This window comes from Ptychodera flava (assembly GCF_041260155.1).
Source record: "Ptychodera flava strain L36383 chromosome 3 unlocalized genomic scaffold, AS_Pfla_20210202 Scaffold_27__1_contigs__length_13241970_pilon, whole genome shotgun sequence".
Taxonomy (NCBI): domain Eukaryota; kingdom Metazoa; phylum Hemichordata; class Enteropneusta; family Ptychoderidae; genus Ptychodera; species Ptychodera flava.
In genome coordinates, this window is record NW_027248281.1 from 8,391,901 (window position 1) to 8,410,098 (window position 18,198).

Genomic DNA, 18,198 nt, shown 5'->3' on the forward strand with positions numbered 1-18,198 from the left:
CAGACAGACATACATACAGACAGACAGACAGACAGACAGACAGACAGACAGACATGCAAAGAGGATGCAAATGAATTGATTCACCTGTATTATAAGATAACGTCTCTTTGGTATATACATATACCAAACGCGAGTTAAAATAAAAATATTTCGTAAAACAATCCCTACCGACCTACCTACCCTAATTTTGAAAACCATGTTATCGGAACAGCATCTTTTTTGGCCCAAGAAGATAAAGTCGGCATATGGGACGTGTAAGGACGTTGATCATTCTTTAAGATGGACTGACTGGTACAACTACTACATACGTACACCCATATTGCATTTGTACGTAGAGGCCATAGATATCTGTAGCTATATCTCACGAGATCGATTTTGACCTGGCCGTGCTTTTTGGTGGGCCCGTAACTTTCATGAAGGGCTGTGGATATTTTTCACAGTACCAAAATTGCTCACTTTACACACTCCAGCCTATATTTAACATTCAAAGCAGTAATTTCGATAAACATAAGCACCCTTCATATTATGGAAGCCCGTATTGACATCTTCATAATTAAATTTTTCGCTTCGAAGATGTACACAACCACCCAGTGAAGTGGAATGGCCCGATAGCCGATAAAATCAACAAGTGAAACGGTTGCCACGACTCCTTCGCAACCAACTGTCTATTGAGTACAGCGCGCTGTAGCGAATAAGCAAGGGCCGATTTCTGTTGGTTTCGTATAAAATATAGGAGCGTGGCCAGCAAAATGATCATAACAATGTATGCATGTATGATAAAGGGGTTATTACACATAACGTTGTCCGCATTTTGGACACTTCGCTCGAATACCGACTAAACGTCATGTCTACGTTTTCTCAAGCTTTGTTGTTTGCCGTCAGGTGAAGGTTAAAATGCCAAGGTTCACTGAAGCTTAATGTCAGGTACACTTTATTTGAGATTTGGCAATAAGTCTGCGCCAAGCTTTGGACACAAACCTTGTCTCAAGAATTGCAAGAAAGATTGGATTAATCTTTATCGACGATAAGTTTGGCCGAAGAGCATTCACTCAAGCTTAAGTTAGAGTACCACCAAGCTTGGGCTAAGGTAATGCACAATCGCTCTGTAGATGTACGTTGAACTGTACTGCCGCATATGTCGGTCAGTTCGTTACATAGTACACTATTTAGACACCGGCAAAACGCAACAAAGCCCGAACACCAGAAGAGTCGATCTCGGCCACTCTGTAGACATGGAAATTTTCTGCTTCTTTCACTCTATCTTTTCACTGTATATTTGAGGAAGTCAACAACTGCGATCATGAGTTTTTTCTGCTGCTAAGATGTAGCAGGTAAAAACATACGGCATCCCCAACCTGCCACAGGCGCTCCTTACAGTCCTTAGCTAGGTAGTCTTGGTAGTCTGCAAAGTGGCGGGCATATCGACTACGGGATCGATAGATCTAGCCGAAAATCGAGATCTACTTGGCAGACTATCCAGCTAAGGAGCGCCTGTGCACCCTGCTTACAGAAGTACGAAAATTGGTGTGGTTTCGAAGTGCAACGGCCCCTATATGCGGTCATGCGGTCTCTACCGCTTGACTTAACACAGGACTGGTCGGTCGAGAACAAAGTTCTTACGCCCGAAGTACTATCATATGCGGTGAAATCAAATGTGTGATTGGTAATTTTTCATTGCTTTCAAAACCATGTTCATGTTTTGGAGCAGCGAACTACAGTAGCAGCCATGACGAGCGCGAGACTGAAAAAAGTAGAGGAATCGCGCCACAAATCGGTGAAAACAGAAAAGTCAACATATGGGTTTGAAAAAATACCTTTCAAGAGGTTCTCGTTAGTTCTCTCGTGCATGGACTGGCACCTTTTCTGCACCTCAGTCATCTCTTCAGCTTTCTTGAGGACAACAATGTATCGCGCCAATGACGTCATCGGCATCTTTATGCAAATCAGCCAAGCACAATAAAATGAAGAGACACTATCACGTCCCATTCGTTAGCATTAACGAAGTTGTCACAGAATAGGAGTTTTGCTCGGGAACTTGAAATTAAATTTTGAAATCGGAGAGCATACCGTGTAACTGGAACCTGATATATTCCATAATAGCTCCACAGTACTTGAAATCACCGCCAATATTTTACATGTGATGTCATTAATCCCGTAATATAATGTACGATTATCAGCTCATTTTGATATCTTGTCTTGTATGCGTTTCTCGTCATAACATTAATGTCTTTGGAACTACAACAATTTTTCTCTTTATTTTGTTTCAGGTGATCATCATGGATGTTGTAACGAAGACCTTGGTGTTTGTTTTCCTTCTCACATTTGTAATTGGTAAGAAACGAATTTATCACCTTAATAGCGAGCGCAGCGAGAGCGGCCGAAGGCCGCTCGCGAAGCGAGCATTAAGACTAACGTGTGTACATGGAATTTAGAATGAATCTCTATATACCTATGAGTTTGAAAAGAGAGCACTTCCATGGAGGCGGCCATTTTGAATACTTTTACACGGATTGCGTGAAATTAAAGATATCATCTACCACAAATCCTACTCAACAATGTATATTTCCGACAAAAGAATCTCTCCGTTTCAAAGAAAGTGTGAAATTTGGTTCAAAATTACTATTTTCGATCACTTTTGAAGGCCCGGTTCGGTCATCACTAGGCGCCGCCATTTTGAAACAAGCCTACTCTCGCGAGAACGAACGGTCAACTCACGCGAGAATTAAAAATCATGTGCTGAGAGCTACCGACGGGAATTTCAAGTACGTGTTTTACATTAGACTGCCTCTGTTCCCGCCCCTGTTTAATATAATAAACTGAGCGGAATCATATAATTACCAGTTTAAAATAATTTTCGTTAGTGAACTTGATATAAATGATATAAATGACAACAATTCAACCTCAATGGCAAAGATATGCATCATGCATCAAACACAGAAATTAGCATGCTATTGCCTGAAAACATCAATGACGATATACCCTACGCTGCGCTCGCTCTCAGGTCAGACCTGTTACATATTATAATAAATGAATATGGAAATTTATAAATTAAAACTAGTTTAAGTTTATAATGCACTGTCCACTCTAACTTTTGATACCTCTATGTATAATCCTAGAAAGCATCTGCATTAAACTATTTTTTCTTCTCTGTCAAGTTTTTGCAAAGCACTAGTAAATGCAGACACGGCGTTTTGTTTACTATACGCAATGTGTTGACAAAATATGTGACGTCAAGTTGTCTATGAAAACAGATATCAAAGGTTACAACTAATGAAGACATAGATGATGATAATTAAAAGCAGAAGTATCGGATTGATGTACTCATCCTCAAAAGACAATTCAGTCACGACCCACTGCACACTTTCTGATAACATATTGAGTTCACAAGTCGATACCTGACATATAGTTGTAACGGAGGGCAGTCGTCTGCAGAGATAGAAATTTCTCACATTCCTGGCTGCTGGGAGTGCGGGATCGAGAGTGTGGGATAAATCGATCCCACACTCTCAGAAACCGTCCCACACTCTGCAGTAAACATTACACGACCTCTGATTGGATGATAACCAGTCTGTTTGTTCCACGCGCAAAATGTTATCCAATGGCACGACGAGTAACACACGGACTAGAACTACAAAGTAAGCAGGTCAAAGTACAGCGACAGACGACAGAGTTGTCACGATTTTTGATAATATTGTACGTGTCCAATGTGAATTGAACGCATTTTGTGGTCATGTGAGAAAAGAATCTCACACACCAAGGACCTGGGATCAGATTTCTCACACTCGTTGGGGATATTTTTGTCTCACACTCGCCTGCGGCTCGTGTGAGACAAAATATCCCCAACTCGTGTGAGAAATCTGATCCCAGGTCCTTGGGGGTGTGAGATTCTATTATACTACACGTCTTTCGGTTGATTAATGAAAATGACAACCGTTAACGTTGCACAGTGTGTACATTACTTGTCAAAGTCTTGGTGTCATGAAATGTGTTGTCTATCTCAGTGCCAAATGCTGATTGCTTGACAGAGTCTTCAACAACGCTGTGCGGGATTTGCGACTAAAGACAAAATGCCTTACGTATCTGTATGACTACATATTTGATTGCAAACACAATTTTTCGCTGAGACGTTGCTACGACTTCGTAGCTGTTGTCTCTACTGGCAAACGCACATTTTGTTTTCCATGGCGACCATTAGATCTTTCTGGTCTGCGCTAAATCTAAATAACTAATGCTGAAATATTTCGTCCTCATAATTTCCTGAAAGTTTTGAGCTTCAATACACTGTAGCAATAGCAGTTTGTAAACTAGTTCTTCATTCACTTACTTCGAATCAGTTATCTTTTTCACTATACTGTCTTTGTCCGAAATCGAAATTAAAAAATGTCGTTTCCACATCTCTGGGTACTCTTCCCGTGTCGCTATGCGATCGAAACATGATTTTAGTGATTTAAATGATTTTAAAAGACATATGTTTTGACGGAATCTCCATTAAGATGAGAAACTTAACTCCAAAATTTAGTCGTTTGTGCCAATATGAACCCGTGACATTATTCGGCCAACCACTTTTTTACCCTGAAATCAAAAAGCGGAAGTCGAAATATGGGCAAATTTCATTATTTTACCGATTAACATGTGCATGTATATTAAAATTGGGCCAAATTTTGATCTTGAATATGCTTTCTTTGCGCTGTTTTTCTGAAAACGTGGTATCTTTATCGGCTAACCTTATTTTTAATCAATAAATGCAAATGTAAATTACGAATTGGGTAAAAAACTCTATGAGTTTGGTAGGAGCGAAACTGCACTCAGTCCAACTACAAAGAGGATGCACCAGTTTAGAGACATGGACGATCCTATTCAGCCAACCTCTTCAATCAAACCCACACCCACAAAAGGATACCATTCGTCATTGAATACAACCCTACCCTTCCACACATACCATCAATTATCGGAAACACTGGAACATACTTCAGTCAAACCAGGCCACCAGCAAAGTCTTCAAGAACACACCTGTCATAGCATACCGTCAATCAGCCAACCTCAAGAAACTATTAGTCCAAGCTAAAGTCAACCACACCAAAGACCCCGCTCAGAATATACCGGACGATGCAAACCCTGCAATAAATGCAACCAGTGCAAATTTATGAAATCTTCAGACAATGGCCGTATTCACAACCACCTCACTGATAAATCAATCTCAATCACTGGCAACATGAATTGTTCAACTCGCAATCTCATTTATGTCATAACTTGCAAAAAATGTCATCTTCTTTACATCGGAGAAACCAAACGCGAACTTCGTAAACGCATCTACGAACATCTTTATAGTATAAGAACAAACAAAATACCCCTATAGCCGAACATTTTCAATAGTCCTGGTCATAGCATTAGTCACTTTCTTTTCACTGCACTCTGCAAAATATTTTCGAAAAAGACAGTATCAGAAAACAAATGGAACTCAAAATAATTGAAGAACTCGACACCTTATGTCCCAATGGCATTAACAGAAAAGATTGGTAGAATATACGCCAGATTTGCACGCCATCTTATTTCCGTTCACTTACCTATGGAGCCACTTTTTCATGTATCATTTTCTCCACTCTAGGGAGTACTTTGTAAGGCTTTGTCATTCGCCTTTTCTCACCATCATAGTGCGATCGGTTTTTACAGCTCTCCAGTATTGTAAGTTATTTCTTCGTTCATACTGCTTTCCAGACACCAGTTTGCTGTCAATATCTCGTTTTGCCTTCACTTTTTATTACATGTATGAATTCCGCTTTTGATTTTACATAATTTTTTACACTTGTTTCATTGATTTTACATTTCCTATGATACGCGCAAAGCCCAGCTTTACTTTTACATCTCTTGTACGCATTATCTCTCTTTTCATTTTACTGTGTTGTATCGTTGTTGGTTTTGTATTAGCTCCCATATATGCATATGTATATATGCAAATGGGAGGTATTCTTATAAGGTGGAAAAATGTCGTCTGTATGTGTGTATGTATGTATGTACGTATGTATGTATGTATGTATGTATGTATGTATGTCCGTCCACGTCAAAAACTCCTAAACCGTAGCACCTGCTGTCTTAGTATTTGGTGTACAGGTGCACCTAGGGGTGGAGATGTGAATTTCTTCAAATGAACATGTCAGTGCCAAAAATATGCAAATGAGGGGAAAAAAGGAAAAATCCTGCAAATGGCTAAAACTCAGTAAGCATTGGTCAGATTTGGTTGAAACTTGGTATGCAGATTTCTTGAGATATTCTAAATTATGTGTGCAAAAATTGGGATGAAATTTGCATGTTTGTATTTTTAGGGTATTTTTTCCGTTTTTAGTTAAAAAAATCTTGTTCTCTGAAATCACTCGTCTGATTGCTATGAAACTTGATATTCATGTTCCTCAGGATGAACTCAGTCATGCTTGTACAAATGTATTGATATTTACATATTTGTAATTTTGGGGCAATTTTCCCAATTTTTGATAAAATTTTTTTATCCAAAAACTACTGATTTGATAGCTGTGATATTTGGTATACAGGTATCTGAAATTAATCTCAATATAATGTATTGAAGTTATGTTGGCAATTTTTTTTATTTTTGGAGCAATTTTTGCCTTTTTTTGGTCAACAATTTTTTTCTCCTAAAACTACTGATCTGGTAGCTTTGATATCTAGTGTACAGGTTCCTAGGGTTTATGTTAATTAGATTTATTGAAAATAGGATGAAATCTGGAATTTTGTATTTTGGGGCAATTTTTCTCATTTTTGGTCAAAAATTTGTTTCTCAAAATGTATCAGTCTGATTGCTTTGATATTTAGTGAACCGGTTCTTAGGGTTTTTGTTAATAAGAATATTGAAATTAAGTTGAAATCCAGAATTTTGAATTTTGGGGCAACTTTGTGAAACTCTCAGTTCACTGGGATATCTTTCATTTTGTATTTGTAAGATTTTTTTGGTGATTTTTATACCTACTGGAACTAAGAGTATATAATGTGGTGATTTAGTAAGCATTTGATATGGTAAACTGTATTTGGTGTTGAATGCGTAAAAAAATCCTGGCAGATTTTGAAAAGATTCCAAACAAATGCCAATACAAAATTCAGCCAGAGAAGGTTTGACAAAAAGAAAAGGTGGGAAAGTGGGGGAAAAAGAATGTATAATGGATCGGATAAAAAGATAATGCACCTCATCAATCTTCCAGACACCATCCCTTATCAAATGGTCCACCCCGATGTATTTTTGTGCACAATTAACCATGCAGTGTATTTTAGTTTAAGATGTCAAGTTAGGTAAGGATTTGAAAGAAATAGTCAAGTTCACTACAGTTTAACTTTATCTCTTGTGTCATCATCCTTGTGTAATTGGTTGAGTTTGTAAGTTGTTCCAGATGTGGATGCACCAGCTGTTCTTGAAGAAAACAATGTTTACTTTTCCCTGTAGAGTTTCTGAGTTGATGATTGTATGTTGAAATTTCTCCATGTATCTGGTGTATGGGCAAAGTGTAAACATTGGTTGCATGTATGTATTTCAGTCTATGTCAAATATTGTAAATGAAAAATCATGAACAGTTTGCTGTGTTGTAAAAGATAACATATTTGTCAATACATAAACTGCCTTGCAGATTGATTGTCTTAAAGATTATCACAGAAGTAGAGAAGGAAAAGAAAACTAATCAAATTGCTGTAACATATTCACTCTCAGTGCCTGTATAGGCCTATACTTAACTATTTTATCATTACATTCAGCTGTTTGTTATATCTTTATCACTCTTCATGGGCCAAGGCACACTGTGTGTCAATGTCATCACTCTGTGCCAGTCTGTGTATGTCAGTCTGTCTGTATATGTATGTCCATTTTTTATACAATTGTTGACTTGTTTTGATAACTATATGGGAGCGAACAGTGATGTTGTCACTATTTTTTTTAATCCTTTTTATCCGCTCATGTTATTATTTTAGACCCTGAAAAAGACCTCCTGTGTGGGTCGAAACGTTGGTTTTTTATAAAGACTTAACCGTAGACTACCGGACTTGTCTCCTTTACCAAACTTAAAACTCTAGTCGGTTGTCTTAGTACGAATAGCGACGCTACTGACGAAACCGCTAGTTGTGCAATGTTGACAGCAAATCGAAATTAGAAATTAGAAATTTAATTTGCACCACGTGATTCCAACTTCAGGAACTTTCATTTTTGACGGGGGGGAGTGGAGGGGGGGGTGGGGTCGATGGACAGCAGGGGTTTAGTTTTACAACACTGTTAGGGGTCAGACATTAGGGAGTAGTCGTCATTATTTACGGCCGTGGGGTCGGAGGAAGTGGAGAAGGGGTCACTCAAAAAATTGAAAACTTCAAGGGGGTCGCTCAAAATGTTGAGAGGAAGAAGGGGGTTACTCAATTTTTGGTGCAAAACAAATTGAAACATCTCTCAAATTGCACCATTGCACACATCAATTTCTCAAAATTTTCGATGCGAGAGGGGAGACACCCCCTCTCGTGCTCTCCCCTATGGGTTTTCTAACAGTTTTACTAGTAAAAAGCAAAGTGACAACACCTTTCAGATTGCACCAGACTGCACCATTGCACACTCAAATTTTTCACAGGATCTCGGACAAAACTGAACTGTTGTGAATTCATCCTTTGCTTCAGGCTTTTCATTAGAAGCTGGCAGCTGGAGAAATGACACAAGAAGGTCACACATTTTCCATTCCTGCGTATTCTTTGGTCTTCAATCTCTGGCAAACTGACAACTGTTTTTCACAAAATGTATTGTCATTGTTTGGTTGTTGAATATTGTGACTCAAACACTGATCATGTAAAAATGTCATAAAATACAGTGTTCAATATATTCGTCAAACAATTTTACCGAGTGTAAAATAAATTGAAACACCTCTCAGATTGCGCCATTACACACCAATTTCTCGAAATTTTATATGCGAGAGGGGGGACACACCTCTCGTGCTCTCCCCTTAAGGTGTTATGACAGTTTTACTTCGTAAAAAAGCAAATTAAAAACACCTCTTAGATTGCACCAGACTGCACCATTTCACACATCCATTTCACAAAATTTTCCACGCAAGATAGGGGCATCCCTGTGACACTTCCCCCTAAGCCTCTCGCATGTTCTCCTCCTGTACTTTCAAATTCTGCCCGGTCAGATATCCTAGTGAAACCCTGTCATAATACACATCCAAATGAAACAATATTATACGGTAAGATACTGGTTTTAGCGTAAGCTTTTATATCTGTATTTTGTTGTCAATTTGAATTTCATTTTGGTTGGTTTCACTTTTTTCAACCGTCATGAGATAACCGATAATAACCTAGCAGGGTATGTCAGGATTTGAAAGGTCTTTACTATTGCTGTATTTTTTACATGTCTTGGTATTTAACTCTTCTAAGTGGGGGGTCAGTCGAAATTTCTAAATTAGAGAGGGGGTTACTCAAATTCATCATGGTTAGCAAGGGCGCTGGTTACTCGAAATTTTGGAATTTGCGATGAAATTTCCCGACCCCCAGGCCGTAAATAATGACGACTCCCTTAAAAAGACAGTTTTGGGGAGCTGCATTTTACAAAAGCTGTTTGTTTTACTATGGCAACACGAACAAAATTGAACGAAACGTAGTTCACAACCATGAATCGCTGTACATTGAAAAGATAAGATATGAGTACAACCCTAACAGTTTACAATCTCTATATTGATGAAACTGCCATGGATGTCCATTCTGATAATAACTGCAGCGGTTGTCTATATCAATACAACTGTAGCAGTTGACAAACATTCTTTGAACAGAACGACAGTTTTAAAACGAATGAGAACAGTAAACTGGCATATACATCTGTAGTTGTGACACTTTTTGTCTACAATTCAATCATTTGGTTCTGACGAGTTACGTTGAGTGTCAAGTTCACGGATGTCAACTCCCTTCACGGGGGGTAGTGTACTTGACACTAAAGTTGACCCCTCAGAATAAAATGAGTAATTTTACGCAGAGTATACACGTTTGTAGTTATGACTCTTTGCTAAAATTTAAGTTTACAACTCCCTGTAGAGGGAGTTGACATCCACGAACTTGACATTCAAAGTAACTCGTCAGAATCAAACGTTTAATCGTAGGCTTAAGTGTCATATCCAGACTCGTACATAGCATTTTACTGTTCCTGCTCGTTTCAAAACTGTAGTTCTATATATAGAAAGTTCGTAAACTGTCACAGTTTTATCAGACAACTGCTGCAGTTATATTCATGTACTCATATACTATCTTTTTAAACTACGTGGTTGTTTTCACGTTCAGTTCAATTTGTTGTTATTGTCATAGTTCCAAAAAAGCTTAAAATACGATCCCGAAACTATCTTGTGTAATGTCTGAGCCCTCTCCCCGATTTCCAAGACACCTTTCTAAAAAGTAGTCTAAAGAGCAAAACGCAGTGAGGCTTTCGTTATGTGCCCACTGACGAATTATAAACTAGCAAATTTGTCAGTGTTATCCCAAAAGTTTCAGCACCGGCCGCTACGCGCGTGGAGTTTATAAGGTGCATTTCATTCATTATCAATAAAATAAGTACCCGCACTGTGCTATTTGCTTTAATAAACGTTGTTACCTTGTTTATTACCAGGCAGTGGTAATGCTAATGACCAATGCTACTTCTGCACATGGCCGGCCACAGACAACTGTCTCTCTCCCAGTGGCAGTACAGATACTTGTCCTGGCTCGAAGTGCTCGGTGAGTGCCGTATGACAATGGACTTTATATTACTCTTTGTCTCGTGCCCATTGTTTGAACTCGACTGCTTAGTTTCCATGGCGGACAGTTTATCAAAGAAACATACTTATTAATTATGCATTCCAGTTAATGGGTACTGTTTTAAACAAAATAAGTGTACAAATAACTGGTAAACGGGTACTCTTTTAGACAAAGAAACTGTACTCTGCTGGTAAACCAATACAAGAGAAAAGTCCGCAAACGGTTAACCAATACAATAGAAAAAAATTACATATTCATTATGGTAACAGCTGAGTTTACTTACATATGAAAAATGCACATAAAGAAACACATGTGACGAAAGTATTTTCCGACTACAAAATTTTACAATATTTCAAAATTTTACTTCAAATTTCACATCACCTTTCACGATATTCATTGTGACAAACGAGTCGGCTGATTTAGTGTCAATCTTGATGGCAGATTGTTCATCGTTTGAGTCTGGTGCTTTACTAACAGTGGCAGTGCTGGATCGTACGTCTTTCAGTTCAGCAATTTAATACCTTGGCTGGACGATGTATCGGTATACTAAGATTTCATCAACTTCGGTTTTGGAGGCTGCAAGGCATCCGACACAGATTTAATTAGATCATCACTGGTCCGTTTGTAGTTTCGTATTGCCGAGCTCCTATGGCCTGTCCGTTCAGCGATCAGTTGCTCGTCCACGTGGAACACCCCATTTCGTAGCTTTACGAGTAGCTTTCGGAATACGTTCTTGTTGGTATTTGTGGACCGTTCCGTTGTCAACTGGAGGCGGAAAGCGAAATTCTTTCTGGATATTCGTTAGTTTGAAATCTTCAGCGTCGTCCACATCTATATCTCTGACAAACAATATTCCAAATCGCAGTCAATTTCCGGTAAGTTAGATCAGAAAAATGAACTGCCATTGTACTGGTGACACAAACGCTCAGCACAAAGAAAACGCGCGGTGACTAGGTCTGCCGACAAGAAACAGGGATGAAATCGAACCATGAGTGCACGTGGTAGAGCTACACCTGCGAATTTAAATAATAAAACTTACCCAATCATCTAACTGATATAGTTCGTTGTTTTCTATTCGGCATCTGTTTGTCAGTTTAATTATGAATAAATGCAAATGATTTCAGATTTCAGCTGCATTGTTTTGCGCTTGAATTTGCCCCGTGAGTGTACATTGTGATGTAAACGAGTTACGTAATTTCAGCAACACGTACATAATTTTCCGAAAATGTCGCCGAAAACTCGCCAAAATCGCAGTATAAATGGGTTACAATCCTCGTACTCGGAGGTTTACTAGGAATAGCGGACACTTTTGGGGTCTCAGTCGGGAAAAAGTCCTCGGCGCTGCGCGTATCGGACTTTTACCAGACTGACTCGGAGACCCCAAAGTGTCCGCTATTCCTAGTAAACCTCCTCGTACTCGTACTATAACTACCATTTAACCCCCCTACGAAGTAATGTCAAACTGTCCCGTTATTCACGTTCATCAGTAAACCATGAGAAGGGTACACAGTATAAATTTTGTGCAACTGGCAGCCGTTTGCTCTCCACAGTTCTCGGAACAACGCCACCACTAGGTAGAGTATAGAGATGAGTGTGCAATTCTGTTGGCTCTGTGAAATGACTATCGAGCAGCGTTCGGCAATAGCGGCGCCAACAAAGTCTCTTTCACCTCAAAATTTCCCCTTGTTTTGATAACGCTGCCATTCTATCTAATAATTTGTTCATTATCATCGTGCTTCCAAAGATGGCAAATTTTGCAGAGAACGATAGAAACATTCAAAGTGCAGCGGCAAAGAATAATGACATCGGCAAGAAGCTGGGGTAGGACTTGTTTCTTGGCCGTCCCTTACAGTATAAATCTGAACTGACTCCACTCAGAGCAACGCTTTCACGACGTCTCAGACTTCGAGTAGTGCTAGAATGTCCCTTCATAAAATCCTGTTACGAACGCTAGTTTAATTGTTTACATCCCAAACAAAGTCACAATTGATGGTTTTCGGTTAATGTAATTCTGTCGGTGTTTCACTCTGTTACCAGTTGTTTGGTATTTGTTCTGATTTTCTCTTATGTGTCATACTTTGGAGTATAATGTAAAGAGCAGAGACAGCAGCCATGATCAGACAAATGGAACACCACTGTCAAAACAAATCGGAGCCAGGAAAGAAGCGATACAAAAGTTTAGCAGAGACACTAACGATGGCATTACTAACTTTCTTATTACAGACAACAGCAACGTACAATGATGGCGCTTTGACATTGTTGTCTCGAATATGCATCCCTGTGTGCGTTGAAAGTGATGTCACTGCCGGGGAAGTTCGTAAGTTGAAATCTGTCCATCTCTTCCCTGACCACTATCTGCAACTGCGGTCACATCCATGTAATCTAAAAAGAGTCTTTCTTTACGTTGTTGTTGTATATGAAATTGAAGTAAGAGAAATATCATATGTAATTTTACTCTTGTAGGTGCGGTTGTGAACAAATGTCATGTAGATGTATGTGAAAATCGTTCAATACAATGTCAGTAACCAAGAAAGATAATTGCATTGTTCATACTTATGGAAAGTAGTTGATGCGGGACAGACTTCAGAAAAATATTAATGTTAAGTTACTGTGTAATTGCTGCCATAGCCACTCCGTCCTCCCTCACGAAAATTAAATGGTTGTCTCTTTATAATATTTACTGAGTCAATAGCATTCACATCGGTCGATGACATTAGGATCTGTCTGTAATGAAATAATGAATTACGCTGACATTTCCACGAATTTGGTGATTGCAAAGTGGAAAGTGTGGTCCCGTATATGCGTTTGCACTGCTTTATGATGTCCGAGTAGCTATTCCCTGCTTTGGGCACATCACGATAATGCCTCTCATGATATCTGTGTTTGTTTTCTCTTTCAGGTAATGTTATTGATTGTTGCGATGGAGACAAGTGTAACAGCAAAGTCTATTCCCATTCTGGGCAGATTGTTATGTCGTTTGTGGCGCTGTTCGTGTCAGCTACAGCCGCTATTTACCACACCGCCCTGTAGGCATCCCCGGTTCGCCAGGGACAACTTTCGTAGAAGCATTGTTAGTATGTGCTTTTTTAGGTTCAATGATCCTTGTCCGCTCTGTTATTAAAAGCTTTTTGCTATTGCCAAATTTGTGTTTGTGTTTGCCATGTCGAGACCATCGCACACAACTGTATATTTAACGAGTGCCGCCATGTTGGACTACGGAAATTGAAACCAACAACGATCAAATTCTAATCTACATGTTACTGATTCCTTGTAAACGTAGACAGACCTGGCCCGTGCACTAAAAGCAATAGTTGGCGATATCTTTTGTGAAACGGCGAAAAATAGCTGAAGAAATAACCTTGTGTCAGTCAATACAACCTGAGCGTTCATACCGACTGGGGACGGAGTATTTTCGAACGAGAACGGGGATGCCAAGGAAAGGCGATGACTTACTTTTTAAAGTTGAATAAAATGCTCTTTCTGATGGTGTTAGTCAACCAATTTGTTCCAAATTGAAAATCATAGACAGTCTCGATTCTCCAGTTCGCATACGGGTAGATCATTTATTATAGAAGTATTTTCATCCTTAATTTTCTGTCCTAATTTGGCTGATGTAATATCTTAACCTACACCACGGTTACTCTACCCCACGTGGGCTAGAGTAACCGTGCCTACACTGCTACTGATTCCTGACCAACATACAAAGACTTTACCCCGTGAGCAAAAGAACATAGTTGACGAGTTGTTTTGCGAAACGTTAAAAAATTTTGGAAGCACGGCCGTACTCTATGCAGCGGGGAGATATTGATGTCACAGTCTTTCCGAACAATAAGGGAATATCTTTGCGATAAGAATCAGTTTACGGAGTAAAACAAAACTTTTCGGACATCATTTCATTTTTGTTTGGACACGCATCTTATCTACTGTGTCGGACTTGTACTGTCAGGGGGAAAGTGAACTACACACATGGTTATGTAATCTTTCAACATCGGGCCTCGCCTTCTCATGCTGGAGCTCGGGGTTCACGACGATATGACGTGGGATTCAACTGAGAAACTGGATTCACCTACAGAGATGTGTGCATCTGACACGGACGCACAAATTCGGAATAGTTTTGTTGCGCCGCTGTCGCATTCACTCGTGGTGTCATGTCTTTCACCCTCGCGTCTGGTTTCACGGTGCAGTGCGCGTCATTTTTATCCACTGCCAATCTCACTCAAGCACATGCTTTCCCGGGATAGATCGGCAGCTCTAGTTGTCGATTCAGTTCTGTTGCCGATTTCGACCCTCGTAATAAAATCAAAGCTATTGTTACTATTGTACATGGAGTGTATTAAAATTTGTTACACTTTTAAGAAGTAGTAAAAGGTTTAAAATGTATAAAAGTCATAATAGTCACAGGGCAATCATAGGTGTCTAAGCAAAAATATCGTTACACCAATGACAAATGTGCAAAATTTTGATACAGAGGCTCGCATATACGGGAAGATAAAAATCAGCAATTGGTTCAAAAATTTTGGGTACCGGAAAGGCTGCAGGATGACATCATAAATTCAAAATGGCCACCATATTATGTTAAAATAAGGTTAATTTTTGCAGTTTTCTATATTTTGTTGAATAAACTGACACAAACATCCCAACTTACGAATGAAACATTAAATTGACGCAACACAATTATTATGGTGAAGTCATAAAGCCAAAATGGCCGACCAAATTTAAAATGTCCATAAGGCCAGGAAGAAAAAATAAATTGTTCATCGGAATCGCCGCTTCTACTTTGGCATATTTGGAATTTTTTTTTTTTTTGATCGCGGCAAATTCTTACTTCCGCATTACAAATATTTTTAGTACTACCGCTGGTGGCGCCCTACACTTTGTTGGGTTTTCGCGGGCACGGGATTTTGAATGTGTTTTGACTTTAATAGTTGACCGCCAACACGTTGTTGTGACGTCTGAATTTGGCGAATCACGGCGCAAAATGGGTCGATTTGGCCAGAAATTTCCTCGTTTTGTAAAGGTTAGTACATGTCACATCATGAGTATTAATTTGATCGCCAACATTCGACGTGATGGCCAACAGTTAGTTCCAAAGACGCTATTCAGTGTTTGTCCTGATATTACGTTCGGCGATTTGTTCAACAAGATCGTGACAGCAGATGGACGGTGCATCCGATTGAATGAAAATTGCATCGAAGGTATAAAAATTTACGGCAATGACAAAACACATGGTTGCGTCGATGTTAAAGTATCATTTGAAGCTTGCTGTTTCTATTGTGGAGTACAAGACAGCCTTCTGAATGATGATAACTTCACTCCGATCACAGTACAGTGTTGTTAGACCATTGTGTAAAATGTGTAGTGTAGAGACAGTGGTAAAGAGGCCAAAACATGGGGTCAAAGTAAAATGTAAAAACTCAGATGCTAGGTCCCACCAGGACAATATTAAAGGACAATACTGAATTGTTGGATTTCAGTGATTTGCTGTACATTTCAGTTTTATTCTGAGAGAATGTTGAAATACTCAGAATATGTTGTGCAAACACTATGTTATTGTTGGGAAATATAGTATTGAATTCAGTTACCAGTATCAGTGTTTCTTGTCTGAGATATTTCTGGTAAAAAGGGAAACAATTATCTTGCCTTGTCTGCATCTGTGCAAAAATGCCAGAGAACCGCGTTTACCTTCGGCCTAAAAAAAAAAAAAATTCGCTCGCCGCTCCTGGAACTTGGTCCAAAAAATCCGATGAACAAGATTTTTTTTTTCTCTGGCCTAAGATTGTTTTGAATACTTTATTACCTTAACTAATATTAAAACACCAAATTACAAACAAAACATATAATTGGTGCAACATAACAATTATTATGATGTAATAAAAACAAAATGGCATCCCTAAATTAAAAAAATGACCGATAAATAAATGAAGTTATCAATGTGTAGTACAATAACCCTTTTACGCGACAACATGATAGTATCATTTCAAAATAAAAGATAAATGTAACAAAACCTAGCCAATGAGCTCAACATAAGTAACAAACAATTATGAGATTATTTATTATTTATCAATGGTCTTTCTCTAAAAACATTGAATCGATGAAAGGAAATGGAGGCAACTTCGCTCATCGGTTATACCTTGGTTAGTGATACGGTACAGTGAGTAGATCAATGTGATTTCATGATAACGGGAAATATTGTGAGAAACCGATGTCGGTGAATCGATGGTGCTTTGACCCTGGTTATGTGACCTGCGACCCTGAAAAAATTTATGTCTGTGATTTTGGTTGTTTGCTTTCTTTGAGAAGCCTTTTTTTCGTTAGTTGGATTTTCTTGCTTTTCATGTGTTTTGTATGTGCGGTGAGAGACAGGCATGTAATTTTGTGCAACGGTAGTTCTCTGTTTGGAGAATGTGTTGGCCTTGAAAAAGGCCATTTGGTTAGGGCATTATGAACCAAGAGAAGACTGTATTTTTTCTTGCCTAAGCTGGCTTACATTGCTTTTTTGCAGCTTCCTTGAATTTTATGGAAAGCTTCTGTGCCTTTTGTTTTTGGTCTCGTTTTGCTGTTTGGAAACAAAAAAGTGTAAAAAACGCCAGGAATTACATAAAAAAAAATGGAAGGTTAAACAACAACAACTAAAAAAACAAACAAACAAAAAAAGAGCAGAGAGATTCTCAGATTCACCAAAACGTTGCAAATCAAACCTTAACACATTTTGAAATCAAAGCTTGAAATATATTCTCACTCCGAAGTGCCTTAACAGAATTCCCTTATGACATATCAACAAATTTATTCGCATAATAATATTTCGCTATGTCATGAGAAACAAACAATCAATCAGACATCTGTTAAAGATTAGTCAATGTTGGACACTACTAACAACTGTCGACCAGGAATTATAAAACTATCTCCAAGCAACTAAGATCGATAGAAGAAATTCCATTCAAAACCCACATCGGAAACAACATGACTCTAGCAGAAAAGACTGAACAATCTGTCCAAAACAAACAACCTACCATAAAGCCGGTGAAGGAAGAGGCATAGCAATTGTGAAAAAACCAGATTATATTAAAGAAAATTATAGACAGATGCAAAATGCAAACTTTTCCTGTAAAACAACACTTGGCGACACTAACTGTAGGATGGAAATGGTACTTGAAACATATGTGACAAGAAAATTGACAAGGCGACTTAAAATTTCGTCAATCTCGTAACTAGAATAATACGTACACCACGATAGAATCTCCAGCCGAAAATACACAAAACCACAGCAGGAAGAATAACCTTTATCGACTGCACTATTACAAGTAGCTGTTTCAGCCCAACAAATCGAATCTCGGAATTTCTAGGCTTTTTCATAAAACCAATCGTCAAAAGACAACCCACATATGTCAAGGACACAAAAGACTCCATTAACAAGCTAGAATGAATAAAAATACAAGAGAACTATTCTAGTAA

The 18,198-nt window shown here is 38.7% G+C and overlaps 1 protein-coding gene across 2 annotated transcripts in view; it reads left to right on the forward strand.

The window, feature by feature from the left end:
* Positions 1–14,209, forward strand: part of LOC139126313 (uncharacterized) — a 31,938-nt gene extending 17,729 nt beyond the window's left edge. Inside the window, exons 2-5 of one of the 2 annotated variants that reach the window (XM_070692388.1) lie at positions 2,268–2,331; positions 10,619–10,725; positions 12,970–13,063; positions 13,646–14,208. In XM_070692388.1, the coding sequence (XP_070548489.1) occupies positions 2,277–2,331; positions 10,619–10,725; positions 12,970–13,063; positions 13,646–13,776 (387 nt within the window). In that variant the 5' untranslated portion in view covers positions 2,268–2,276 and the 3' untranslated portion in view covers positions 13,777–14,208. Of the gene's footprint in view, positions 1–2,267; positions 2,332–10,618; positions 10,726–12,969; positions 13,064–13,645 lie in introns of both variants that reach the window. The other variant, XM_070692389.1, reaches the window with a different exon arrangement.
* Positions 14,210–18,198: the final 3,989 nt, after the last annotated feature.